Raw genomic sequence first — 16,964 nt, forward strand, 5'->3', positions numbered from 1 at the left:
TTTTCAGTAGTTTAGTGGGTAGAAATACCAATGTATTTTTCTGACCAGACTAGGCAGTTACTTATATGATGTGGCCAGACTTGTTCTTGCTAACCTATGTAGCAAAGTGGAGAAAAACTTCTTTTTCTGCATGGTCACCTCTAATTTTTCACCTTTTACTGGATCCTGTTTTGGCTGATATTGACGGTGTGCCCTGTGACAGTGCTTCTTAGTGCCACAATGTGTACACTCTGGTCCTAAAATGGTATTGGTCAAATTGTTTTCACCTTATTAGTCTAGGTTACTTTCTTGTAAGGCCATGGTATGTGTTGCAGAAATTGCACCAGTGGCGTTGAAGTCCCATGTTGGCTGCAGTGTGTATATACACTGCCCATAAAAATGTCAAAAACATATGGCTGGCAGGAGCACCGCTGAGCTGCAGTTTAAATACACTGCAGCAACACACATGGTAATGAGAAAATGCCTATGCCATTTAAGACTACATACTTTTTACATATTAATACATCACCCCTAAAGGGTATCTTGTAAACCCACAGGGTGAATATATAAAAAAAAAGGTGGTGCATTATATATTTGATTTAACTGCCCATACAGTGACTAAAGTCCTAAAAGCTACTCTCACTTTGGAAATATTGTCTAGATGTTCCAGAGACAGGTCTAGGTGTGATAAAAGTGTTTATTTTACAGCTCCACTTGGAGAAAATGCGAGAAAAACAATTCGAAGTTAATTTCTATTTACTTCCCAAAATCTAATTAAATTATGACATTTTGGTAACTTTAGTGGAAACATCACTTTCTAAAAATGTACTTTGGTCAGTCTCCACCAGAACTGGCTTGAAATAAGTTCTTCCACTTATTACACCTGGAGAGGCAAATGCATATTCCAGGTTGGGGTTGATGGCTGCTAGAGGACAGTAACCTGGGCTCTGGAACCCGTATCAGAACATTCCTAGGCCTAGGAAGACTACACCCTTAAGAGGAAGGCCCTGCAAGAAGAAAATGACTCAAGGACTCCTACCTCCTGCTGGAAGGAGTGGACTCAAACTGACTCCCCCTGGCACCCAAGGACTGGAACTGCTTTCCAAGGATCAGGTGGCTGACCTTTTGTTTTCCTGCTCCAGGGACACAAAAGGCAGAGCGTCTTCTGATACTAACAATGCCCAGCTGACCACAGACGACTGGACCCTGGAGGAGCCCTGGCTGGAGAAAGATGTGGTGCATAGAAGCCTGCTCTGAGGACTTTGGGGCTCCAGAAATTACCAGAAGGATGGAGAAATGTGGGACCAAGACATGGTACTGAAGTAACCCAGGGAGTTGTTATCCTAAGCGGGTAAGAAAACCAGGTTGGTCACACTCTGGGCTTTAAGCCATGCTGTAAGTGGTTTCAACTGGACTTTTTGATGAAGGGATCGACTTCGTGGACCTCTGCCCAGCTACAGCTTTTAGCCTAGTCCAACTGGAGGATTTTAAGAAGTTAGAAAATGACAAAGTCAAAGGTAAAACATTGGAAGGGGGTGAAGTAGCAAATCCTTTCCAGTGACGAAACAACCTTGGTGGCTATGAAATTCAGCTTTTCCCACTCTTGCTACACTGAGGAATTTTTACTTCTATTTCAGAGACTAATTCCTAATGTTCAAACTTTGACGAGACAACCCACTTGGTGTATCTGAACCCCACTACATAGCCTGTTATCATACCTCAGTCCTGGTCAACCATGAGCTGATATTTTTCAATGTCTTTTTACTTTGGCTTAAAACTTTTTGCTTAAAACTTTAAAAACTTCACGTCTCAGGATCTCCTTACTGATTTGAAGTATTTTGTTGTCTTTTGCTCATTAAATATTTTGTCTATTTTTATAAATAGGCTTGAGAATGTTATTGTGTTTTGTTTACTTTAAAATGTTTGGTCCTGCTTGTACTTGGCACACTTTTTGGGGGGGAATGACCTGATGCTTGTGTCGTAGCTTCTAGTCATTGAGCAGAGTTTCTCTGAAACTTGATTTGAGACTTACTCAAGGTGTATTTATTAAGTTTGTAAGCCTTTCCAAATGTGTACCCCACCTTCTGACAGCCTACTTGCTTTTTGAGTTCAACTTCAATGGTGCATTAGAGCCATTCATGCAAATTCTCTTGTCAGTGAAAAGATACACAAGTCTCTGAGGAAGTTTAAAATCTTATTTTGATTTAATTCACTATGGTCCATTGCATCATGCCTTTCGAGTCTGCGGGATTGAACATAGCACCTTGCTTGCATCCACCCCTCCAGTGAAACCTCATGTGCAGTGCAGTATCATACATGAAAAAGCGCTTTGCAATCTCCGACGTCTTACCTCCACAGTGTTGTGCACAACTCCAAAAACCTTTTAGGTCTCGACCTATTCCCATTCCGCAGGAATGGAATAGGACAAGTCTATAGCAGTGAAACCTAGAGTTAAACTAAGCTCTACCAAGGAGGATTTTCACGAGTGCATGTGCTCTCGTGCACGAGCTTGCCCGAGCCTTTCTCCTGACAGCAGCATTTCTCCTCCCCTTACCATTTGCTCCTGTGCTTCCCCGCCCACTGCTTCACACTTCACGGCCGCCAGGCCGTGACTCGCATTCTCCGAGAGCTTCAAAGCTCCCCTGGGCTTCTTCCTAGATCAGGATTATGCATGCCGCTCCCCCTTGTTAATTCCTTTTCGTTTTGCCTCTCTCTTTCGCAGACTCCCTTGGCCTACCTCCTCTGTCTCTCTCTGCCTGTGCTCTCCTTTTCTCTCCATCTCTCAATCCCTCCCATTTTCTATCTCTGCCTGTCTCTCTCTGTTTCCTCCCACTCTCTGTCCCCATCTCTGCCACCCCTCTCTCTCCCTGAGTGTCCTCCCCTCGCTCATTGTTGCTTCTTTTGCAGCCATTCTGTAAATACTTCATTGATTTCCCGCTACCTCCACTTGTTTAATAGAGCGTCCATAAAAGCAGCTCATTCGGTGCTTTTGTTGTCTTGCAGCACATGTATATTGACAACTTATCACCTGGAGAAATTACGAAAATTTCCCAGAATCACAAGATGTTGCGGAGCAGAGACTCGAGTCGGGATCTCCCACTCTCGCGTCAGCAGCGCCAAAGCCTCTCCACTAATACTTGTTTTATTTATAATGTTTGCTTGCTCTTCGCCATATGCGCGGTTATAAAAGGGCAAGTAGGTGCCTTTTCAGAAAAAAAAACGTGAATCAGAGTAGTGCTGCTGAAGTAGACATAAAAAAACAACGCCCTTTTGACAAGATTGCAGGGCTAGCTAGTGGTGTGACGTCACCAGCACAACTCACTTTAAACAGCTGAGCAGCATATCAGAAGCATGCTAGTAGAAACTTTGCATTTTGAACAAAAAGGGTAAATAGAAAATCATAATGTGGGCAAAGCAAACAAATGTCATGTACATTAAGGTGCTTACATATATTGCTGCCGGCAGTTCCGATCATGCTCTCTATGGTGCTTCTACATATTCATACATAGGCAGGGCTATAAAAGGGCAGCGAGGCCCCTTTGCAGAAAAAACGTGACTCAGAGTCGGGCGATTTATCATATTCCAAAAAGGTTTCTGAAGTAGACATAATAGAAGGACGCCCTTTTGGCAAGATCACAGGGCCAGCCAGTGGTGTGACATCACCAGCGCAGCTCACTTGAAACAGCTATGTTGTTTGTCAGAAACGTTGCACTTTCAACAAAAAGGGTAACTAGGAAAACATATGTGCACAAGGCAAAAAATGATCTTGTTCACATTAAGATGCTCACAAACATTGCTTTGAAGAAATAATGAACTGCAGTAATTTTGACTATTTTCGGAAGTGGGAAAAAACAATAATTGCCATTCATGTATCTATTAACCTCCTTCTACTTTGTAGGATTATCTAGTCAATCAGTGTTGCTTAATATTTATCATTCTAAAACGGCCACTCACACCCAGTTTTCTGAGGCAGCCCTTCACCAGGTTAGTCCTTCTATTGTTTGCTTGTACACTCTGGGTACTGCTGTCACTTTGACAGCAGTGTGAGGCGCATTTTTCACCTCTAACAGTCTGGTTTAATCATACATAAGTGCCTTTTGGGGTCCAGACAAACCTATTTTTATCTTTGCCGAGGTCTGTCTGTATGGGAGTAACCCAATTTTCAATGGCAGCCCCATGATTACGGGAAGGAATCACACCAACCCCCGCTTGTTAAAGAAGCGTGAGCGGTAATTCTGCACAAGAGAGGGTCTATTTCGAACATAAGACGAACTTGTCCTGCATTAAGGCACTGAACTAGGCGGGCATCTAGCTGGAGTCATTTAAAAAAGCATGCGTCTGGCGTGGGGTCTGTGAGGTGAAAGGTCCGAGTGCTGAATTATGTTGACGTCGGAACCCACAGGGTTCCTGAGGGGTCAAGAACTACCATTGTCACCTTCAGACACAGCAAGGCCCCTTCCGTTAGGCAAGGCTGAAAGCAGGCTCACAGGCAGCATCTGAGTGAAGAGAGGCTTAATCCCAGAAGAAAACCAGCACAAGTACGTGCCTCACCCTCACCCTAACATCCACTCACCCTTACACCCCCTCACCCCCTCACACCCCCTCGCCCCCACAACCCCTCAAAACAACCTTCACCCCACACACCCTCACCCTCACACCCCCTCACACACACACTCACCCTCACACCCCCTCACCCTCACACACCCCCTCTCCCTCACACCCCCTCTCCCTCACACCCCCTCACTCTCACTGCCCCTCACCCTCACACCCCCTCACACACACCCCCTCACACCCCCTCACACCCCCACACCACCTCACCCCCTCACCCCCACACACCCTCACACCCCCTCACCCCCTCACACCCCCTACCTCCACACCCCCTCACCCCCTCACACCCCCTACCTCCACACCCCCTCACCCTCACACCCCCTCACCCTCTCACACCCCCACACACCCTCACACCCCCTCACCCTCTCACACCCCCACACCCCCTCACACCCCCACACACCCTCACCCTCACACCTGCTCACTCTCACACCCCCTTACCCTCACACACACACCCTCACCCTCACACCCCCCTCACCCTCACACCCCCCTCACCCTCACACCCCCTCACCCTCACACCCCCTCACCCTCACACCCCCTCACCCACCCTCACCCTCACACACCCTCACCCTCACATCCCCTCACCCTCCCTCACACACCATCACACACCCTCACACCCCCTCACCCTCTCACCCTCACACCCCTCACCCTCACACCCCTTCACCCTCACACCCCCTCAGCCCCCTCACACCCCCTCACCCACCCTCAACCTCACATCCCCTCACCCTCCCTCACACACCCACCCTCACCAGCATAGCATAACAAAACATAGCATAGCATAACAAAACACAGCATAGCATAACAAAACACAGCATAGCATAGCATAACAAAAACAAGCATAGGATAGCAAAACATAGCATAACAAAACAAAACATAGGATAGCAAAACAAAACATAGCATACCAAAACAAAACAAAGCATAGCATAGCATAACAAAACATAGCATAGCATAACAAAACATAGCATAACAAAACATAGCATAACATAACAAAGAATAGCAAAACAAAACATAGCAAAGTATAACAAAACATAGCAAGCATAAAAAACACAACAAAACATAGCAGAACAAAACAGCATAAGATAACAAAACAGCATAACATAACAAAACAAAACAAAGCATAACAAAACATAGCATAACAAAACATAGCAAAACACAACAAAGCATAGCATAACAAAACATAGCAAAACACAACAAAACATAGCAAAACACAACAAAGCATAGCATAACAAAACATAGCATAACATAACAAAACAGCGCATAACAAAACAAAGCACAAAGCATAACAATGCATAGCAAAACACAACAAAACATAGCATAGCAAAACAAAACATATAATAGCATAGCAAAACATAGCAAAGCATACCAAACAAAACAAAACATAGCATAACAAAACATAGCATAGCAAAACACAACAAAACATAGCATATCATAGCAAAACATAGCATATCATAACAAAACATAGCATAGCATAGCATAGCAAAACATAGCAAAACATAGCATAGCATAGCAAAACATAGCATAGCATAACAAAACACAGCATAGCATAACAAATCAAAGCATAGGATAGCAAAACAAAGCATAGCATAACAAAACAAAACATAGGATATCAAAACAAAACATAGCATAGCATACAGCATCACTCAGCACCACCACAGCATCACTCAGGGGCACCACAACATCACTATGCGCTACTACAGCATCACTGAACGCCACTGCATCACTTGTTCGCCATCACAACATCACTCAGCGTCGCCACAGCATCAATCTGTGCAACCATTCAACAACAACTGGTTCAAATATGTTGTCTCACTGTTTCAAGCGTTATTACAAATATAACAAAAAGATGGTAATATTTCACTTCTGTTCTTGGATTTTCGCCACAATAAAATACACTGAACATAATCTTCACAAAAGTTATTTACTAAAGTTTAAGCTATTGCCATTATAAATTACTATGACTTTTATTTAAGTATTAATTATTTAAAAAAATTAAAAGCCATTGTTATTTGTAATATCAATACATGCAAGTCACGTACATACAACACATGAGTTTGAGTTTGAGTTTAAAAATATTTCTAAAGCGCGCGTACACCTGGCGGTTTCTTGGCGCTACAGTTTACTGAAGCATCGAGGGGTGGGGAGGAAGGTGGACAAGGGAGAGATGATTGAGGGAAGGCTTGTGAAAACAGGAAGGTTTTTAGTGCCTTTCTGAAAAGAGAATATTGGGTAGAGGATCTGAGGTAAGCTGGAAGGGAATTACAAAAAGTGGGGGCGAGTGTGGAGAATTTTGAGCCTCCCCATTTTTTACGGCGAAAGCGGGGCACTATCAACAGGTGTTGAGAGGATGAGCGCATTTCCCTAGTGGGGGCATAGGCTTTAATCTCCGAGGAGATGAATGCTGGGGCAGAACCTAGCCGAGCCTGGAAAGTGATGCAGCCCACCTTGAACTGGGAGCGTTCGCGGATGGGGAGCCAGTGCAAGGATTTTAGGAGGGGGGTGACGTGATGGGATTTGGCCAGATTGTGAACTAGGCGGGCGGCTTGGTTCTGAACCAGTTGCAGTCGTCGTATGTTGTAGGCGGGCATACCGTGGTAGGGCATTGCCATAGTCCAAATGGGAGACCACCATAGCTAGTATGATTAGTTTGAGGGCAGAGAAAGTGAAGAAGTGGGAGACCTTGCGGATAGTGCAGAGTAAAAACAAGCATTTACAATGCAATGGTTTTGCCTTTGTTAAAGTTAGAGCTATTGGCATTGCTCTTGACATTATTTTTATTTATGTTTTTTTAACATAAATGGCATTGTCATTTACAATAGCAAATTCAACCACTCATCTAACCCATCTGAACACCCAGCCACTGATCCACCCTCTCATCTATCTACGCATGCGCTTGCCAATCTCTTCACTCACCCACCCAGCTGCCCACTTGTCCATTCCGGTACCCACTCATCTATCAAAGCAGGCGCCCGCCGACCTCATCATACATCCTTCCACCTATTCATCCATCCACTCATCCTTCCACCTATTCATCCATTCGCTCACACATCCATCCGCCCACTCATCAATCTGCTCATCCTTCCACCCACTCATCCATCCTCTCACTCATCCATCTGCTCATCCTTCCACCCACCCACCCGCTCATCCTTCCACCTACTCCTCCATCCACTCATCCTTCCACCTACTCATCCTTCCACCTACTCATCCATCCGCCTACTCATCCATCCGCCTACTCATCCATCCGCCCACTCATCCATCCGCCCACTCATCCATCCGCCCACTCATCCATCCGCCCACTCATCCATCCGCCCACTCATCCATCCGCCCACTCATCCATCTGCCCACTCATCCATCCGCCCACTCATCCATCCGCCCACTCATCCATCCGCCCACTCATCCATCCGCCCACTCATCCATCCGCCCACTCATCTATCCGCCCACTCATCCTTTCCGCCCACTCATCCTTTCCGCCCACTCATCCATCCGCCCACTCATCGCCCACTCATCCTTTCCGCCCACTCATCCTTTCCGCCCACTCATCCATCCGCCCACTCATCCATCCGCCCACTCATCCATCCGCCCACTCATCCATCCGCCCACTCATGCATCCGCTCATCCTTCCACCTACTCATCCATCCGCTAATCCTTCCACCACCTCATCCATCCACTCATCCTTCCACCTACTCATCCATCCACTCACACATCCATCCGCCCACTCATCAATCCGCTCATCCTTCCACCCACGCATCCATCTGCTCATCCGTCCACCTACTCATCCGTCCACCTACTCATCCATCCACCTACTCATCCATCCACCTACTCATCCTATAGGTGTCACATTTGCGAAAGTTAAAACTATTGGCTTTGTAAATGACAAAGATATAATTTCGCTATTTTCAAAAACAAAACATAATAAAAAATGTGTCATTTACAATACCAATAGCTCAAACTTTCCTAATGCGAAACCTATTGCATTGCAAATGCTTGTTTCCTATTCCAACACATTTGACTATATTTAGTTAGCAAATCTGCCATTGCCATCTCATACCATGATCAAATGTTATATATTCATACACAGACTGCTCTCATACTATGAGTGCAGCATATATTTTAATTTAGGATAGCATGAATAAGGAGCATTCTGTGTTATGCCTTCTTCTTTTCTTTGGTAGACTGCATGATTGTTAGCTAAATCGTGTTTCCAAAAGACTTTAGGCCCAGACCATGTTGCTCTGACTTGGATGTATATTTGGTTCTGCTATAATTTTCTGGGTTGTTATTCTTTAAATAGTCTGATTTTTTTGTTGGGAAGTGGGGCGGTTTTTCCACGTTTTGTATTGCATTTTATTTTTCTGTTGGTACTTTGCTTGCTTTATTGATGCCATTGCAATCACATTTAATTGTGAACAGGTCTAATTTTACCAGTAAGCAAAGTTTGTGCTTTTTTTAAAATAATGTAAATGAAATTAGTTATCCATTATTAACCAACAATTTAATATGCCACATGTGGTTAATTTTCAGTGCTTGATTTCATGTGGTTAATTTTCAGTGCTTGATTTTCTGTCTTTTCAGCATTGTAGGATAAGCAGGGAAATTAACATGAAGTAGTTGCCAGATTATCTGTTAAACACAGACCTATTACCTAATTTCTGTGGGTTTCTTCCACATTGTAGATTGTTGTATTTCTATTACCCAAAAGATAACTTAATACATTTCTTTTCCAGCATGGAAGGATTTAACAAGTGGAGAAGTCAACATTCACATGCTTCCTGGAGGACATTTTTACCTTAAAGACCCAGTCAATGAAAGCTTTATAGTGAAGCATATTACAAAATATTTAGAAACTGCTGAAATGGACTATCTTCGTACATAAACCTTTTTATGTAAAAAAAATGTCAAAGAGCCAACATATAGAGACTCATAATCAACCGTGATGATTTGATTGACCTTTTGTGAGAACAGAAATGATGAATAAAACATATACTAGATTATCAAGTGGTGAACCTGTATACCTACAAGTATTTCCTTCATTGGTTAATTTGTACCGGTGGTGTTATGGACTGGAATCTTCAGGAACACTACCAACCAGAAGCCCACCTTCCAGCACCACGGTTTCTGGTAGTTGAAATACAGATTATCATCATAGCTAGACAAGAGGAAGGGTATGAGGGAGGATACCAGCAGGATGGAGATCTGGAACAAGACTAAATCACCCGATTACTTCTCGAGTAAAATCAACATATCAACATACACAATACATAAGTTCAAAGTTTTTATACCAGAATAATCTTTCCCTGAAAAGGAAATGTTAGTGTTGTAAACATATGTTGCCCAAATATAACTCCTTACTAAGTACAGACTTTTTTAGTCATAGTCTCTTTTCTTTCTCACTGGGAATTTGGGATTCTACTTTTAATTCAAATCATAACTCTCCAGCCAAAATGCTCTTATACTTTGCAGCTGGCTATTCAACAATGTCTGAGTTCTGAAAACGATAAGAATTTCAAAGGTTTTGTTATTTCCCAAAAATCATCACAGTCGCTAAATCGAAATATGTACCATGCCTCCCCTTCCACCTTGAATAGTTATGCATTTCATTGCAAACGTTCTCCTAGGAAAATCACAAATAACTGGTATATCCTCCCCAAGTTTGCAGAGATTACCTTAAAGATCTACTTGGAAGTCTCATGGGTAAAGATTCAACTCTCTGAAGGCCACTCACTAGCTGCCTCTGCTCCCTTTTGCAACCAGCTATAACTGCCAAAGATACAATTAACACAGCTATATTTATTCAGAAAATGGCTCTTGAGATTATTTTTTTCCTGCCTTCAGTGCAAAGTCCATTGCTAGTCCCAACAGCATGGCCACCATCTGTCGAGCCAGAAATGTACATGTGCATGTCCACAAGGTAGTGGGAGTCTTCAAATGTCTTTTGTTGGCGTTGCCCTTGGACCCAGCATTGTATTTCTGATAATGCACAAGATCGTGATGTGCAAGGGCAAGAGGGGGCATTTCTTTACTGATGGGTCACAGGTGTTTTCCTGGTTGTTGGTACCAGCACCAGGACACCATCATCAGACTTTAAGCTACAGCTAGGTAGAGAGAGGCAGAAAAGGGAGAAAGGAGCTGGAAGAGAAAGTTAGGAAATCAGTGACAAAGGGAGAAAGCAGATATGAAGAAGACCTGCAAGAGTGAGATAAAGAGACAGGGGCCCAGATTTACGAAACCCTTGCGTGGCTATTACCTCACGCAAGGCAACATAAGGGCTTCAGAGAGATTTACCAAGCTACGCAACGCCACCTTGTGTGGCTCTGTGTGGCTTAGTAAATTTGGAGTAAGGGCAGAGTATTGCACGGTTGCCTTGGGTTACTCTGCCGTGGAAAGGCGTTCATGGGTGGAACATGGGTGTTCCCAGGCATCCACCCATGGTTTTTGGCACACTCCCAGATTTACTATCACTGGAAAACCTGGGAATGCGTCAAAATGCTGTACCTTCCCAGGTGACATGTAACGAGGATAAATACCTCCATTTCTCCTGGTTTTTCCTCTTGCTATATGTGCTGCATTCTGTAGTACACATGGAAAGAGGTAATGGCCTCAGTGGATCTATTTTGTGCAGGAAGGTGTTGCTTCCTCCAGAAACACAATTATGCCTGTAATGCAGGCATCCTTGCACTAGGGCACAAGGATGCTGTCGTGCCTTGGACTATGGCACTAGGACCCTGGGGCAAAGGGTCAGGGGCAGAGGGACACCGGACACCACATCCGGTCAGGGGAGGGGACCCGGGGACATTCTGGGATCGGACCTCGAGGTGAGAGGTCGGGGAAGCATTACACTGCACAACAAGAATAAAGCTTACTTGAACTGCCCAGCTGTGTCCTGCGTGTTTCCTGGGGTCGGGAACACGACAGATGCCTGCGTTACCTATACACTGCACTCAGGTCACCAGCTCAGGGAGAGAGCTGGAATGCACCATCTCTTAGTAGATATGGGACATTCCTGCTCTCTCCCTGTCACGCAACACAGTAAATCTGCCCCATAATGTGTTAGGTGGAGGAAGAAAGAGCCATGAGATAAAATGAAGACTAAGCAGCATTGGTATTCAGCAATCCCAACATTTGGCAACACTAGCAATGGGCTTCTAAAAAATGAATGTTTTTTAAAAACAAATTAAGCATAGATTTCCTTCTTAACATAAAGCTTTTCATCATGTGCACATGCAGCGCACCCAGCTTCGGGCTGGACTGTTCCCACGAGGCACAGGGTCAACACTGATTTGCATATAGCTGGGTCTGAACTGAGGTGGCGAAGTGAGCGAAAGAATGATGATGGATTCAACCCAGATCTATGACTGGGGGTGAGTGTCTGAAAAGGTTCAGCGCTCCGTCCATCATCTCCTTGTGTTTGCTTTGCGCACCCAGCTTCATCTGGGAGATGGGTCACCTCCACAAGAATTTCACAACTGTATTTATGATATTACTCGCACTGAATCTCCAAGACATCAAGATATTAAAAAGAATATATGCGTTGATGCTCATACCAGTGTTCTATGATGTCATTCAAAAAGCGTTAATTGATTGTCAACCTCATTGGGGGTGATTCTCTTTGTATTTTTGTTATTGTTTTCTGTAATGGGATGTAGATGTAACAAACTGGAACACCATGTTGAAGACAAACTGTTCGATTGTGGAAAGGCTTTCCTGTATTCCCCAGGATTAGACATGTCCTGATAATATTGCAAAAAACTACAGCCATAAAGGACCGTTTGGCTTTACACATTGTGTATTGCAGAAAACTCAAGAAAGACCCTACATTTGTTGTACATGGTATAGGAACATTCCGTGAAACTATCAACTAGCTTACATTGCCAATCTTACTTCTCAGCCTTCAAAAATCAATATATTTAGGCAATTAAGCCAAAGCTTCCTTATGTGAGATTTACTGTAAGCAGTAGGTAGTGGGCATGAGATACATAATTGCCAGAATGCATCGGGATTCCTAAGCACCTATCCAGAAATAAAATACTGTTAATTGTGCATCTGCCTATATGTCACCTTGTAACTGTGTCTGCCATGCCTATGACTCCTTGTGGTGTTGTGTAGGAAAGTCGGGCGTGTTAAGTCATCTAATTGGCTGCCTGCCCAAATAAGTTGACTTCCACATACCCTATACATTCATGCCATGCTGTTTGTAACAAACCAACTACTTGTATTGGCACTCAGAATAACTGAATACCGCTCTATCTTGCTAGTCATGAGTGAGGGTCTGGGAAAGCACCTTACACAATAACAAATCTTAGTTGCTGCCCCATGACAAATCAGACTAGGTGAGAAGCCCTGGTGCCTTCCTGGATCCAAAACCCACCAGGCATCGCGTCTGTGGTTGTAGGAGTCTGACACGGATAGAGGATGTAAGTCCAGCCCAAGGATTCCTTTCTAGGCTGAAAAGTACAAAAGAGGTGCCCACTCTGTGCCTATTCTTCTGTCGTTCGCTTAGAATCTTTACTACAAAGGTCAGAACATGCTCATTGAAATGTATGTTAAGATTATTCACGAGTGACCGTTTATTGCTTTCTAGGAGTACACGTTTTAATTTTCTTCCTGCCCCTAGAGAGGCCTCTTGCAATGACATTATTCTTTCTGCCATACTCTGGCCATGATTCTCAACACATACAATGTCATTTAATCTGCTCACTGACACAGGTAAATCGAAGTTTTCCATACCCGGTGAGAAGAAAATCATGATTTTATTAAAGGCAAATATTATGCACACCGTCTTTATTGCCTTCATACACTGCATAAACAAAGAAATAACTTCAGTATTCTAATCTAACATAACATTTTCGAATAAGCATAAGATTGCAGAACATGAAGACATCTACATCTACTCTCATATTGTCTTGCAAAAAGATTACACGCCCTTCATTCTCCTCCTTTTATCAAAATTAACCTGGATACAAAACAGAAAAAAAACAACAGTTATAGTGTGTGAAATAAAAGGGAGCGATAACATTTATCTCAGTGTCTTCACTCAGCTATGGAAAATCTGGATAAGTATAGCCGATATATATATATAATAGCTAATTGTGTGATATGGTTCAACTTTACCATTGAGGGATTCAGGCGACATCATAAACGCTAAGGCTAGAGACCAATTGGTGTGCTAATGGTACCATAATGTTGAGATGGCAATATAGGACCTTGTTGGCCCCAGTGAGACTCTGGCGCCAAAGGGACTTCATCTCCCAGCCAGCAGTGCACCAGGAGGCACGTTTGCAGTGTGGTGGAGAAAGGGGGCATGGCTTCCGAAGACCTCTCAGCAATCTCGCTGTGTGGGCCTCACTGGAAGTAACAGGAGGGTTTGTGGCCCCCAAGGACCCTCTGGAGCCAAGAGAACTTCATCTACCAACCATCAGTACCTAAGAAGGCACATTTGTAGAGTGGTGGAGAAAGGAGGCGTGGCCTCTAAAGACCTCTAAGCAATCGTGCTGTGTGGGACTTACTGGAGATATTAGGAGGAGTTGTTGTCCCCCAAGGACATCCTTGTGGGTCAACTACCACTTCTGTGACCTCACATGTTACATTACTCATATATATTTATATATTTTTTTTTGTTTATTTATTTATATGTTTTTATAAATATATATCATATTGGCGATCGCCAGTAGGTAGTTATATTTTGGACATAGTTTCGATAGGAAAAGCATTTTTTGATTTGCCCATAACTTTGACATTGTTTGCTGAATCTTCATGAATTTTGAAAACTATTACGCCAATGACTTCAGCTGCTGTCTCGGATATTTCGGAGTGATTTGTCAAGTGGGGACCGAGAAAAAGGGGGGTTCCCAAAACACGTTTTCTCCATGCAATTTCCCACAGGGATTTTAGACACAACTACAGCCCGAACCGCTGGACAGAATTACACCAATTTTGGCAGAAAGCTAGATCTTAGTCCAGAAAAAGGCCTTTTTGTAAATTAGTGTAAATCTGTTCAGTAGTTTTGGAGTTAATAAAGAAAAAAAATGTATGTCCATCTAGGGATGCAATCCTCTGCGGATCTGACAGATATCAAAATGTGATCTAGATCTTCAACTAGGAAGTGTTGGCAGCCAGCTTGTAATGTGGCAGAGTCCCAAGAAAAAATATAAAAAAGACAATGGACCAAGGTAGGAATACCCTGACCCCTTTGGGGTGGTGCTGGAGCCTCCTGGGAGCCAAACATTATTTTTTACATTTTCCCACTAAACCGTGAGGAATCCACAGGAATTTTCTTTTTTAAACCAAGCTTGTTTACCCCAGGTCGATTTTGATAAGTGAGGGGAGCTGCGCGGCCCCCTTCCTGGAACCATTAATGCCTTGGGGACCTCATCCCCCAGGGTTGGCTCCACCGGACATGCTGGTTTCCCTGCTCCACACTGGTGCGGGCAGGGAAACCTGTGTCTGCTCTCACTTGGTGGGAGCAATGTCAAAGCTCACGCCAAGCGAGAGCAAACACTAAGTCTGTTCCTAGCGGGCAGGAGCATGAAAAATGCTCCCGTTCGCTAAGAGCAGACTGGATCTGTGATGAAAAAATTGCTCCTGCCCGCAGGGAGAAGCATTTTTAGCCACCCCCTGCGGGCGGTAGCAATGCCCGCTACCGCTGGAGGGGAGGAGCCAGCTGGGGTCGCGTGGGCATTGCGGACTCTAACAAAGATGCAGCAAGTGCCCTGGTTTGTCTGTAGGGCACCCACCCTTTATTGGCTGGACCCTGGGAAGATGGGGTCCCCGGGGCCGAAATCAGTCCAGGGAGGGAGGCCACGCAGATTGATCCTACTTGCTTAGTCATGCCTCGGGGTATGGGGTCCCCAGGGCTTAAGGGGGGCTGTGTGTCCTCCTTTCCATTTACTATATGGCCAGGCCCTAGGAGGATGGGTTCCCCGGGTACAAAATCAACCTGGGGAGAGGGGCTGTGTGCTCCGCCCCATAAATTAAGCAGTGGGCCCTAGGGAATAGGGTACTCTGGAACAAACATGGCCCGGGAAAGGGGGGCACTAAGCCCCCCTTACCTAAAAATAATTGGTAGGTCCTGGGGGATGGGGTCCATGGGACCGTCATTGGTGGTAAAAGTGGGGTGGCGGCGAGACGCCCTCCCGGGTTGGTTGCCTTAGGGCGGTTGGCCACACGGCCCAACCCCCATTACGCATGGCCAATGGCTGAGCTCGGTGTGGGTTTGGCTGCGTACGTGGGGTTGGTAGCCGGGCCTGTCCGCAAGCCAGGCACTGTGGCCAACTATCCATTGCACAGCTGAAGGCTGTGTGCTGTGGCAGTTGGATTAGCTTATGGTAATTAAATATTACTTTACATTTTTTTTAAACTAGTAATTTACTGAAAAAAAAGGTTACAGGAATGTTATAGATAGGAAATAGCATAATTAAAACAAAGAAATTCACTGAAAAAAACGGAGTTTACAGTTCTCTGAAGTATCTATAACATGTGTACCTTAGAGTGTGAGTTATAGTTGCTTGAGAGAACTCTAACTCTAACTGTTGAATTTGTATGGTTTTGTGTGTGTAAAATCTGAGCCTAACTATACCATCACTGTAACCTTTGTTTTTTTAGTGTTTTTCTAAGGTTTTTAAATTCCATTTCCTAACTATCACGTCCCTGTAACCTTTGTTATTTTCAGTGAATACATACATATATTTGCTGAAAAAAAGCGCAAGTTCAAATGACGTTATAGTTAGGTAAAAAGGTCAGTGACAACATTAACATTTTGAACTAAAACAAACACAGACATTCACCACATAGTTAGCAGAGCTAACTATACCTTGCACCTCCACCATACGCTGCTTATGACCTCACATATTACATCATTCATGACATATTCTGTGACATCACTCATGACATCTCCAAGGACATCATTCATGACATCATGCAATGAGTGTGTTAGTTTGTTTTATGGTTTAAATAGTGGCGAGGAACTACCATATTACTTTTCCACCTAATTGTGTACAGCCTGTGTCCAACTAATGTGTGTTAAGTGTTTATAAACGTTAATCTTGTCACTGACATATTCAGTCAATTTCTAGGGTTTTTTTGTAATCTAAGCTAAGATATTATTTACTGAAAACTCACCTGAGATAGAAGGACGGTGATGTATCTCCCACTATATAACAGCAACACATTGCAGAGCCACCTTTATTGACAAAGTGTGCACCCCAAAAAAACCTCTTCTATCCCCAACTGTTTAGTAACAACACTTTGTTCACATTCCATGATGAACAGCTGCCAGTGGACCGGTGAACTCACAGTTCTAACCAACTTCTTCAATAAATCATTCTCCACTTCTGGAACACCATCCACAAAGCTATGTTCTGCTAAAATTAACGATCTATATAAATTCA

The 16,964-nt window shown here is 43.9% G+C and overlaps 1 protein-coding gene across 5 annotated transcripts in view; it reads left to right on the top strand.

Moving 5' to 3' along the window:
- OLAH (oleoyl-ACP hydrolase) overlaps nucleotides 1-9,572 on the top strand; it is a 174,412-nt gene extending 164,840 nt beyond the window's left edge. For all 5 annotated transcript variants that reach the window (XM_086941812.1, XM_086941810.1, XM_086941811.1 and 2 more), the window contains exon 7: nucleotides 9,306-9,572. In XM_086941812.1, the coding sequence (XP_086797938.1) occupies nucleotides 9,306-9,454 (149 nt within the window). In that variant the 3' untranslated portion in view covers nucleotides 9,455-9,572. The remainder of the gene's footprint in view (nucleotides 1-9,305) is intronic.
- The last annotated feature ends 7,392 nt before the right edge of the window (nucleotides 9,573-16,964 follow it).

The sequence above is a fragment of the Lissotriton vulgaris genome, chromosome 10 (assembly GCF_964263255.1).
Source record: "Lissotriton vulgaris chromosome 10, aLisVul1.2, whole genome shotgun sequence".
Classification (NCBI taxonomy): Eukaryota; Metazoa; Chordata; class Amphibia; order Caudata; family Salamandridae; genus Lissotriton; species Lissotriton vulgaris.